Raw genomic sequence first — 12,804 nt, forward strand, 5'->3', positions numbered from 1 at the left:
TGAGAATACATCACATGGATGTCATTTCTCATGCACTGGGTGCCCCCAAGAAAATATAATATGTATGGGTAATACCACAGCTTCTTCAATATTTTGAAATTAGAATTATTAATCATCATAAATCAGGGGTTCATATCTTCTGCCGAGTCTAAGACTCTATGTAGAGAAAACTATTTGGGATTTTTAATGCAAAGCAGATGACCCCACCTCCACTATTCATATTTATAAGAGCATCCAAAGACATCATCTCTCCTATTCCTGCTGCTCTACAGCTCACAGAAGCCCCAGCTCTGTCTGCACTGACCGCCATTGACCTGTCTCCTATCTATCTGACTACCACTTCAGAGGACACCTTGGGTGAGGAAATAGGAAGGAGGTTATGCCCAGTGGTGGTCTCCCTTTATTTCATCTCTGTTAATACATCCATCTCTCTTCTTGCAGGTGGACCAGATAACTCAAGTCTCTATGGTGGCTTTAAGGCTGATGGTTCCATGTCTAGTTATGTTTTTTGCTGAGTTCTCCTGTATCATTTGGGATGTGCTATTGATTAAACAGCATATGTTGACATTAGGGCATTGGCTTTGGATGTTTACTGCACCTCAGCAGAAAAGGGGAGACCATGAGGGAATGCTAGCTCCACATGCCTTTGAGATGCCAAATGTTAATGCATTGAAGAATTGCTAGAAATCCTTTCAGCTTGAAGGATGGCACGATGCTTAATGAAGCAGTCAATGCAACAGTGAAACACTAATGTCCAAAGTGCTAGTATCAGAAGGTGGGGCCTTTGTGAAGGGATCAGGTTGTGAAGATGGTGTCCCCATGATGGAATTAGCGCCCTGAGGAGAAGAGGCATCTGATCTCGGATTCCCGGACTTCCAAAAGTCAATGTCTGAGTTTAGGCCACCCCGCTGATGGTCTTGTGTTATTGTGGCTCAATAGAGTGAGACAGTAGGAAAGCAATGTATAAGCAGTACAAACCCTAAAGCTATGCACTCTTTAATAATGTAAGCGAAAGAGGGAAAAGGGTGGGCTTTGGAGTTTGGATTGGGTCCATAATTGGGAAGGCAAAGTATTTTACCAGTAGTTGCTCAAGAAAATAACAATGCACTGAAAATGACAATAGCCTGATAAATAGAACCATCCTATTGCAACTGTGGTTGAGTAATCCCTTTGATAAGCCTGGTATCCTAAGACTAGGCATAAACTAAGCCATTTATTGAATATGCACGGCTCTTTAGCAAGGTATAAAAAAGACAAAACAGAAAGTCTAACCTTGATTGTAGTCAACATCATACCAAACCATGATGAAAGGACTTACAAAAACCTACTCCATGATTTAGGAGGGGAGAGCTCAGGCCAAAGTAAAGGAGAACAGGACAAAGATGGGCAGGACACATGCTGACAGGTGTAGTGTGTCCCACTGGCCGGAGATGAGCCTGAGCGGGCTCCACAGGAAGGAGCAAGCACGCCCAAGAAAGGCTTTCCTGCTCTGAGAAGGACCCACCACCACACAATAACCAGAGACATTAGTCGCCCAACATGGGAACATCCTGCACCCTTGCCCAGCCAACCCACTGCCTCTGCTTGCTGCTTAAACCCAGAGGGGAGGAAACCCTGCCCCAAAGGTCACATTTTTACATTATATCACTAACTGGCCACTAGTACATTTATATCAAAATAAGGTATTCATTAAATAGGATTATTTTCCTTCTTGAGGGAAAAACTAGTTTTTTAGAAGTAAAAATAATGCAAATGGAGAAAATTTATAATATGATAATACAAAAAGGGGAAAAAATCACTTTGTTATCTCATTGGCTAGGGAGATGTCACATTTTATGCATTTGTTTTATAACGTATTTGGTCTTTATTAGATATTTTTAATATAAGAATAAAATTAAATACATTGCCTTATACCTGTTTTATTAATTGGCCAGCAGAAGTTTAAATATATCACTTAATAATCTTCTTTAACTTTTTTTTCTTTTAGAAAATTTTATGTATAAGAGCTATTTGTCTGCATGCATGTATGTGTACCACAAGAGTGCCTGGTACTAACGGAGGTTAGAAGAGTGTGTCAAATCCCCTGGGACTGGGTAAAGGAGGCCTGGTATGGACAGCACAGGCTCAGGCTTCTGCCAAAGCAGCTCTCCTCTGCTGAGCCAGATGCTCCAGGACCACAACACTATTTTCATTGGTTCCCAAACAAACTTTTGTGTTGAGGTAGTATAAATGAACAAACCTACTATTGCTGGAAACAACACTGCTTCTGATTTTGCATTTTTATAAAGGCGCTACTGTATATATTCTTGTTCTTATGGTTGACTATTTATAATCACTCTTCGTTGTGTCTTTAGGGTAAATTTCTAATAGTAGCTAAATTTAGGTGCAATAAATTTAAAACTTACAGCCCAAAGTATAATATAAAAAGAGGTTAAACATGCACCTGTGGGATAACAGTGCCTTCTCCACTTTTTAATTTCCACTCAACAAACATTTATCATTCATTAAATGTCAGATATTATTTCAGGCACTTGGGTACAAAGAGGAGTTGAGGAAGGAATTTATAACCAGCCCATTTATTACCATTGTCAGCTGTGGGTAGAGAAGCTGGGCTTGAAGGATCTTGACTGTATGCTTGTGGTGGTTTAAATGATAATGGCCCCAACAGGTTCATATGTTTGAACACTTAACCCTCACCTGTAGAACTGTTTGGTAAGGATAAAGAGGTGTGGCCTTATTGGAGGAGGTGTGGCCTTATTGGAGGAGATGTGTCACTGGGGGCAGGCTTTGAGATTTCAAAACAATCATGCCATTCCCAGTGTCTTGCGTTCAGACTCCTGGTTCTGTCTCAAGATGTAAGCTCTCAGCTACTGCTCCAGTACCATGCCTGCCTGCCTGCCTGCCACCATACTTCCTGCCGTGGCAGTCATGGACTCACCCTGTGAAATTATAAGCCCCACATAAAGTCTTTCTTCAATAAGTTGCTTTCATCATGGCATCGATGACAACCACAGAAAAGCAACTAAGACAGTAAGTTACTGCTTTTTTCTTAAAACAATATAAGCCTGGATAAACAGATTTGAATTATGCTTTTTTTGTTGCTGTTGTACATATAACCATAAGACTTAAAAGATAGCCTGGGTCAAACTTACTATGGCATTAAAAAACAACTTCCTACACATTCTTTGATGATACTAATATAAACACGACTTATAATAATAGAAATGAGAAGATGATTTAAGACATGAAATGACAAGACAATACATACCTGGTAATAGTTGGGCCAGAAGGTGCTGATGGCCAGTTCTGCCCTGTGCCATGTGCGGGTGGGGTCTCCAGACATGTTCCAGATAGGGTTCCCCAACGGCCCATTATTCACCTTCACATAGACACTGAGTGACCCAGGAGCAGAATTACTCTTGCTGGATACAAAGTAGTGAAAATCGATGCAGTGGGTGTCATTCTCCTTAAGCTGAGGCAAGAGTAGGTGAGCCCTCTGGCCCTCAGGTTTCCCAGAAGCATTCACCAGCATGAAGGAGCCTGTGGAAACAAAATCAGCGTGTCACAAACCAAAAGTCTCTGGAAATCCACTAACATTTACATGAATTGGCAATGTAATTACACATATTTCACTTAAGTTTAAAATAGAGAGAGGGTGTGCCTTTCTGTATAGCACAGGTTAGCCTTAAACTCATGAGCCTCCTGCCTTAGTCTTGTGAATGCTGGGATTATAGGTATATGCCACTATAACTGGTATGCTTAAAACTCCAATTCCTTTCACACCTTTTTGGTTTGTTATCTTCTGCTTCTACGAACCCTTAACATGTTAACAAAGTCAACGAAGAAAACTACCATGGAGATTACTTCAATGAGTCTGGTAGATAACAAGCATATTATAGACCATTCATAGACCTGCTGGGGTCAATCTGGTAGCCAGTGGCCACTTGCAGTTATTTACATTCAAGTCAATTAAAAGCTCTTACTATTATTACTCAGCTCCTCAGTCACAGCATCCACATTCCAAGCATCCTATGGCTACATATAACTATTTGCCACTCCACTGGGTAATTTAGACACAAAACCATCTCATTTTCTTCAGAAGTTGCACAGGGCACTCCTAACCTATTTGTACCATTTGTCAACCACGGTCACTTTAACACAGCAGATCAATCCACAAACAAACATACAGGACACTAGAAAAGATGTCTACATGCTGTGATTCCTAGAACCAAACAAGATGACTCTCTTTAACAGAACACTGAAAGGACCAAGTGAAAAACACAAGCATGGAGAGCCTTGCCACATCAACAGGCTACTGCTACAGTATCACATTACAGTGTGTGTGCTCACCACTGTTAGTGTCTTAGACTCCCAGAGGGTGTCAATTAGCTTTAATCCTAGTGTAAGATGGATTGGGGTCTCAGTTCTGGCAGCATCTTATTCATATGTTAGGATGAGTGAAAGACAAAATCAGAAGTTTGACTCTCCAAATTTGCAATCCACCACTTCAATAACCCATATGCCACCTGAACACAAAACCCACCAAAAACCTGGAAGGGAGTAACAGCAGCTATTTTAAATGAGAGTGAATTCCAAGGGATGGATCTCACATCTATCAGAGAAGGGCTATGTTTGGAATACATTTTAAACTAGGGAGGAACCTCAAGTATGATTTAGGAAAGACTACAAAGTAAGAAAAGGTGGCACATGCCTCTGGTCCCAGCTACTCGGGAAGCTTCAGGCAGTAGAACTGCTTGAGACTAAATAAGACCTTGAAACAAGCCAGAGCAACATAACAAGCTGGTATTGTTGTAGAATATTATTTTGAGGTGTGTTACTTTTGCTTATGTTGCATTTCTTTAACTCTGTGAAGCTGTGTTATTGTGCCTGTCTAAAACACCTGATATTCTAATAAAGAACTGGCCAATAGCAAGGCAAGAGAAAGGATAGGTGGGGCTGGCAGGCAGAGAGAATATACAGGAGGAGAAATCTGGGAGGAGATCTAGAAGGAGCCAGAGAAGGAGGAGGACTCCAGGGGCCAGCCACCCAGCGACACAACCAGCAAGCCACAGAGTAAGAGTAAGATTTACGGAAGTAAGAGAATGGGAAAAGCCCAGAGGCAAAAAGTAGACAGGGATAATTTAAGATAAGGAAAGCTGGCTAGAAACTAAGCCACACTAAGGCTGGGCATTCATAAATAAGAAAAAGCCTCTGTGTATTTATTTTGTAGCAGCCCCCCACCCCAAAAAAGGAGCAGAAAACCCCAACAACATGGTATCTCTAAAGAGAAAGCAAAGGAAAAGAAAATGAACACTGTGTGTGTGTGTGTGTGTGTGTGTGTGTGTGTGAGAGAGAGAGAGAGAGAGAGAGAGAGAGACAGAGACAGAGACAGAGAGAGAGAAACAATAATAAGGAAGAAACGTTAATGAATTTGAGAGGGAGCAGGGGGGATATGAGAGGAGATAAAGGAAGGAAAGAGGGACAGAGGTGTTATAAATAATGTGCTCATGTATGAAACTCTTAAACAATTTTTTAAAACCCATCACTATAAAAGTATCATGGAGAAAAGTAGCATGTAGAAACTTGATGTTGTCTAGCTCCTTTGTGCTTATGACGAGAATGGCTCCCCCTCACCAGGTAATACACGCTGTATCACTGTACATAGTACCTGCCTGCTTGTCATTTTGTAGCTGTCTGGATCATCAGGCTACCCACAGAAAACACCACAGTGCTTGCATATCGGGTTGGGAAATATCCAAAATTCCAAGTATCAGTACTACACTGTGGCTGTTGGAACATATCTCTGTCATGAGCAGGGCACTACTGTACTTAAATGATTCTAATGTTTATAGTCCTTTCTTCTCTTTATCCCTGTTTGTCAGAATATGGCCTGCTTCTGAAAAACGGATTTGAATAATGACACCCTACTGTACCACAGCACCTCCAGTTCCTGTCTTTTTTTCCTTTTCTTTGAGGACATCAATACTCTGATGTGAGCAGGAGCAAATTTCTCTACTGGACGCAAAGCTGAGGCAATGCATGGTAACATTAAATCTAACAGTCCTCCAGAAAGGCCACATCTCTGCAGGAGGAATAGGGCCAAATTTCACAGTGTCGGGAGACATCCCTGCTACTTGGTTCATCTGTCCTGGAAACTTTTAAGAACAGAGTAAGGGACTGAGACGTTTCCTGCTCCCTTCCTGCATGACTGCAGAGGAAGGCAAACCCTTTGTCATATCTCTGGTCGGCAGGAAGAAGTCGCCATTTGAAGAGACAAGTTCATGGTCCTTCAACAACAGAGGGAATGAGCTGCAGCCCCAGAGTTTACAGTGGAGGGGAGCCCGGATTCTGTACCTGGCAGGCCACTGCGTTTATCTGGCTACAAAGCTGCACAGGTTTGGGGTGATATCTCAGCCCTGTTTCTACACGGAGTTATGCAGAAGCAGCAGCACGTATTTCGAGCATCACGCACGGTGTTGGGAAATCATCACGATGCACAGCCATCCTCTTTACCTTGCCCTGAGTCTCAGGACACACTCATGTTCCCACTCACTCCACAGCCATGGGTAAACTGTTCTTACTCTGTAGAGTCTAGTCACAAATCAGCCCACTGACACAAACACCCGAAACTTTTGAAAAAGAAAGTCCGGGTAAGAACACCTGAGGGGGGCCTCCTCTTCTCCCTGCAGCTCCTGTAACTCAGGACAGAGCTTGCCACAGAAGTTCAACACACCCTGGTAACACAACTGTTGTGGCTTTGCTTCCCTCGCCCTCCTATGCACATGGCTCCACAGAGCATCTGTCGTTCCCTGCCATTCATCTCTGCTTTTCCTCCTCCTAGGCTTATCCCAACTCACCGAAACGGTAACTTGTAAATCTTCTCTTGTTGCTAGGGGAACACTGATGCTGAGACATTACAACTCAGTTGGGTTTTCCCTCGTGTTCTGGGGCGGGAAGGGCGTCTTCATTTTCAGAGTGCGGCCACCAGGACTTACCTGGACTTCCAAGTGCGAAAGGTGACCTTCACATCTGCATGTGTGTTTCCTGACAACAACGCATCCCAGACAGCCGGTGAGTTTCTAGAAACCAGGGGGAGCATTTGTGTGCTGCAAAGTCTAGCAGCCCCAAAGCCTGAGGGAAAGTCATGGCTGTGTATACAAGAATCCCAGGTGGGAGGAAGAGATGCTTTTTAATTGTTTGAATGTATCACCTATCTGCTATCAAAGCAAAGTCAACTCACCAACCAATGTTTAAACAACTAAAGCAGTCAATTCTAGACTATTGTATCTGTTTTTTTAAAATAACCCTATATCCTGAATGTTTAATTTCTCCTTCTACTTCAGTGTTTTGACTCACAGGAGATGTGTTTTCAAAGGGTAATTGGGTCTCCCTCTGTAGTCCCTCAACTTTCCTTCCCCCACAAAAGGCACTCCAACTGGGCAAATCACAAATAAAGGCAATCATAATTCATATTGCCATGGAAATTCTGTTTGTGTTCAGATAACAAAACACCCTTAAGTCCTGAGGATATAAGCAAACGATGTGTCACCACAGACAAATTAAGGACACTCAAGGGAGTCAGTTTCGAAAACGGAGCTGTCTGTAGATGCAGGCATGGAAGGTTTTTTAGGAATGAAAGCCCTCTTCTGAGAGCATGCAATGTTCCCATTCTTGAATCTTTGGGTGAATTAAATTTAGCTTAATCATATCCATTGGCAAATGGTCCTGATTAGACCGTCTTCCGTCATTGTTGGTGACAGCAGTAATAACTGCACAGGATGAGTTGTCCCTCTCTACCCCATCATTAAAATTTGCATTGGCATGGAGGAAACTCAAGATAGAAAACAAAGCTGAGCAAACTGAAAAGTCTCATCTGCCAGCAGAGAAACCATTCAAGTAACAAAAGAGAGGCTGTTCTCCATTGCTCATCCCGTGCTACGCAGTGCGTAGGCTGACAAAGAGGCAGCCATTATGAAGCCCACCTTCTGAAGCGTTTTTCCAGCAAAAGTCACAGATCTCGGTCATCCCTTCCCATCAGCCATTGTGCCTTCCTTTTCTCCTCTACAAGCTTGCCTTCAATTTTGTGAATGTAGAATAATGATAATAATGATAATGATAATAATAATAATAATAATAATGATGATGATGATGATGATGATAAAAACACTCCAGAACATGTTTAAAGTTCTGGTGTTGTCATGTACCCTGACTCTAACATTGGAGCCATCTGGACTGAATAGACAACCAGTGGTAACAACTGGGTTCACTGCAATAGTGGTTTCCAAACCATCTACAATGTAGCAGTTTCCTTAAAAAACAAAAATGTACAGTGCATCTCAGCCCAATTTATGCAAAATGCCATAAACTAAGTTGCTAGAAAAAATGGAATGAAGACACACACACAATATAAATAGTGGGTTCATTTTTATTCACTGAAAGGAACACAACATTCCTCTCTCTCTGAGCCTATGAACATTTTCTCAAAACTTGCCATCAGTTTCTGTGCTGGCTGCATGCAGACCAGGGTCTCAGGAGTTGTGGGCCAGCTCTGAGCCACACAGCCCCCTTGGGAGGATGGGTTAAACATTACAACGAAACAGCAAAGTCATACTGAGTCCAGGTACTGCCTCTGTAGCCCCTCCAGCATATACTGAGACCCCTGGATGCTCCAGGCCCTTAGACAAATGCCAGATGATTTTCATAGCGCCTATGCAAACCCTGTATGTACTTTACATCTGCTCTAGATGACTCTGCAACACCTATTATAATGTAACTGTTCTCTGCTGCAGCCCTGGGAATAATGACCCTAAAAAAAAAGTCTGTACATTCAGTTTAGGTATAAATTCTTGACAGTTATTTTCAATACTTTGACTCTGTGGAAGTAGAGTAGTCTATAGAGGGCTGATTATACATTTTTTGCTCCATAGTAGATGGTTTAAAAAAAATGTAGTAAATTTCTTTGGTTTGTGTTCACTCAAAGAGAACAGTTCTGGAAAGCTGACGGTCTCCAGCCCAAAAGCTGCTGAGGAATACTGGGAGGCAAGAAGACAGAGGGAAGATAGAGATCAATACCATGGCTGAGAAGGCCTCTGGAGACCCTCAATACACAAAAGAGCTGGCTTCAATGCCAGAAGAAGCCGTCCAGGCAGCAGAGCCCAGCACATAAGATGGCTGTGATTATGAATACCTATGTAGAGGGGGAGAAGGCGGGGAGGGAAATTGTACCTGTATGCCTGAGCCTAATGCTGAACAGAGCTAAATCTCATGGTAAAGACCCAAGGCAACAGAATTGAGTGCATGTAGCACAGGGGCCTGGGAGTGGCTGACGGAGACTGGGGAGTTCAGTGTTCTTGGCTTCATCCTCCAGTGGCAACGCTACAAGTGTAATAGTCTTCAAATATTCTGACTATAATTTCCAGTTCAAAACGTGCTAAACATTGCAATCCAGCATCCATGTGGGATGCCGGGTGCACATGTATACATGTGGACATACAGACATACAACTTTCACGAAAATTATTGTCACTTACGCTTGCACTCACTATTCAACTGGCTTTCAGAGTGCAATCTCAATAAACTCAGGCTGGCTAATGGACTCACAGCCACTGAATGGTTAAAGACAAGACTACAACTCCTCCTGGTTGGCCAGTCCCAAAGACATGAAGGCTGCAAGCTTTCCAAGCTGTTTTGCCTCCTCTCTGAAGTGTCAAAACGCCCCCTCAGTCAGTACCGCCAAGACTGCCGTAAATGTCTCCTCTGATGAGAGACCCTGCAAACTGTGAAGATGAAAAGCTTCTTGGAAAAAAAAAAATCAGTGAGCTGAGGGAGTGAGCTGAGGTAGCAGAGGTCTCAAGGGGCAGAGTCTCCAGGCGAGTGGCCAGCGGCCCTTCCAAGGCACTCCTGGGCACCCTGGCAGCTGTGGAAAGCAGGATCTTTGCAGCCTGCTTCGCACTTGGCACCCTGCACACCGCCTGCCCTCGTTAAACTGCTGCCTCCTCTACGCCCTTTGCAAATATCCACCCTCCTGCAAACATGAAATACTTCTCTTGCAGCCACCAGGAAACAAACAAAACATGAATATAAAATTTCTCCATTCAGCCAAACACCACAAAATTCTTTTATGGACTATTTCTTTTGGCATTCCTAGTATGTTCTTAACAGTTACTGACCCCGAACCCACTGGTTAATTGCAGGCTTTTGTCTGTGTGTGCTACATCTGCACTACTCTGGTGAAATTACAGTGAGAGGGAAATGGATGATGAGCAATGAGCGGCCATGCATCCTGCTCTGGTGTGTATCGTCCCTGGGGCTGAAGCTGGCAGGCTTATCCCGAGACGGCCGTTCTTCAGAGTCATAACAGTGACTATACGGCACTGGGCATTTTGTTCTTTCTGAGGGAATTCCACCTCTATCTAGGTACTAGCTACAACTGCTTCCGGAAAGTTCTCCAAAGGTTCATGTGTTGAGGCCTTGGTCTTCAGGTTGGCACTGGCGGCAGCTGAGGGGGCTGAGGTCACTGAAGGCATGTCCTTGAAGGCAAGTGGGGGGCGCAGGTCCCCTCCCCTCTTCCCACCCTTCCTGGCATAAGGAAAGCGTTTTTGTTCATGTTCGCTGCACAATGCCATTCCTTGCTTGGAGGGATGCAGCCAACTCACTACAGACTGAAATCTCCAAAACCATGAAGCAAAGTAAACCTGTCAAATTAACAAGCTGAGTCCGGGCACCTCGGGGTGAAGACATTTGCTGTAAAACAATTGTATTGAACACTCCAAACATTTAACTTATAAAAAAATGTTTTCTAGATAGGGTTTCTCTGCATGTGTAGCCCTGGCTGTTCTGGAACTCACTCTGTAGACCAGGCTGGCCTTAAACTTACAGAGATCCTCCTGCCTCTGCCTCCTGAGTGCTGGGATTAAAGGCATGTGCCACCACCGCCTGGAAAGATATTGAATTTTCAATTCCATGACTCACAGGACAGCTGGATAGCTATTTTTGTTATGATTCACAAAAACCCTGAGCTGCGCACAATCCGTTGCCTGTCACCAGCCTCCTTCAGCCACAGCAGGGTTCTCCTGAGCACCTAGACTGTGTTAGGCCTTTTGAGAAATACAAGCAGTAAGCCGAACCTGTCTGTCCATCAAGAACCTCAGCTGAAAACCATGCTTTAAAAGTTCCATAGTCACTGCACAAAGCATCTACAGAACCATAGGGCAGTAAAAAGACCCCCCTACCTTGTCTATATTTACATAGATAGAAGATGAAATTCCTGCAGAAACACATTCTTAGGGCTGTTGGCCACTCTTTAAAAGGGATCTGAGAGACAGTTACCATAAGAGACAGCGCAGCATTTACAGGGCTGGCAGGAAGGGAAGAACCCTGCAAATCCCACCTAGACAAGCACAAGGGTCGTCTCTTCTGCGAGAAGGGAGGCTTTAATGAGGACTCGATTGGATTTTATTGTGTCATTTAGACAAACTGCTTCAGTGACTTAGCTGGAAAAATACTAGTGTGCGCTTTGTAATTTCTAAGTGTGGAAACAAACCCCGAGTAAAACAAACAAAACCTTTACACTATCTAGAAGCTAATGACTGTATCTCAGGCAGGAGCCTCCAGTACAACAATCGAGTGCTGACAGGCAGGCTATTTAGAACGTCTGTAAGAGACTGCTTCATTTCCCATACGTCAAGCACTGTATTGATTGACATCTTTAGAAATGAGATCCTTTTTGTTCTAAATCCCAGAATGACACAAACCATCACAATATAAGCTTCCACTCATTTCCCCCAAATCAATATTGATTCAGAAATTACCTCTCTCTCTCTCTCCTTCTCCCCCTTTTGCCATGTGTAGTTCTGGTGACCATCTACCAGCTAAACAGGACTCGCCTTCACAAATAACTACACAACAGGCTCTTTATAGACAATGCAGAGCAAACTTAAAATTTTCACAAATGCATTATCTTTGACATTTCCAGCTTAACAAACACCTGTTAGTGGTACTTAAAAGGAGCTCCCTAAGTAATTCTCCTAAGAATGCCAAAGATTATACCCACATCCCAGTGCAAAGCACCTGTGTTCCCAAAGAGGAAGACAAGGGACATTCATTAGCCTGGCTCAGGACAAAGCCAGGGATTTGCAAGCTTGATCAAAGGATAGAAAGAAGAGTATCAGTGTGAGCTGGGTGTGGTGGTAAGTGCCTATGACACCAACACTCAAGTGGTGGAAGCAGGAAGATCTGGAGTTCAAGGTCATCTTCTACTACATCATGAGTTCAAGGCTATCCTCCACTACATTGTGAGTTCAAGGCCATCTTCCACTACATTGGGAGTTCAAGGCCCTCCTCCACTACATCATGAGTTCAAGGCCATCCTCCACTACAGCATGAGTTCAAGGCCATCCTCCACAACATTGTGAGTTCAAGGCCATCCTCTACTACAATGTGAATTCAAGGCAAGCTTAAGTTAGAAGAGACTTTGACTAAGTTTTATTCTCTCTAATCCAGTCAAAAACAGAAAAAATAAATATAAAATAAAAACCACTTTACATGACTAGATGAAATCAAGCCAGTTTCACGCAAAAACTAGTGACACAACATTTAATGTATGTTATCAAAACATTCTAGAATTTAATGAATCTTAGAGATTACTTAATAAGAGACAGAATCAAGATACTAATAAAAATTAGTAAATTATATCAGAAGCAAATGGCATTAACAGAAATACAATTATAGCTAAGAAACCTGGGATAATATTTCTTTTTACCATTATACAAAAATATTTACATTATAGCAAATATAGCTTAGTGTA

The 12,804-nt window shown here is 42.9% G+C and overlaps 1 protein-coding gene across 2 annotated transcripts in view; it reads right to left on the reverse strand.

Moving 5' to 3' along the window:
* The window catches only part of Ptprm (protein tyrosine phosphatase receptor type M), a 713,675-nt gene that overhangs the window by 443,274 nt on the left and 257,597 nt on the right, over positions 1-12,804 (reverse strand). For both annotated transcript variants that reach the window (XM_059277901.1, XM_059277900.1), the window contains exon 3: positions 3,269-3,540. In XM_059277901.1, the coding sequence (XP_059133884.1) occupies positions 3,269-3,540 (272 nt within the window). The remainder of the gene's footprint in view (positions 1-3,268; positions 3,541-12,804) is intronic.

This window comes from Peromyscus eremicus, chromosome 13, assembly GCF_949786415.1.
Source record: "Peromyscus eremicus chromosome 13, PerEre_H2_v1, whole genome shotgun sequence".
Lineage (NCBI taxonomy): Eukaryota > Metazoa > Chordata > Mammalia > Rodentia > Cricetidae > Peromyscus > Peromyscus eremicus.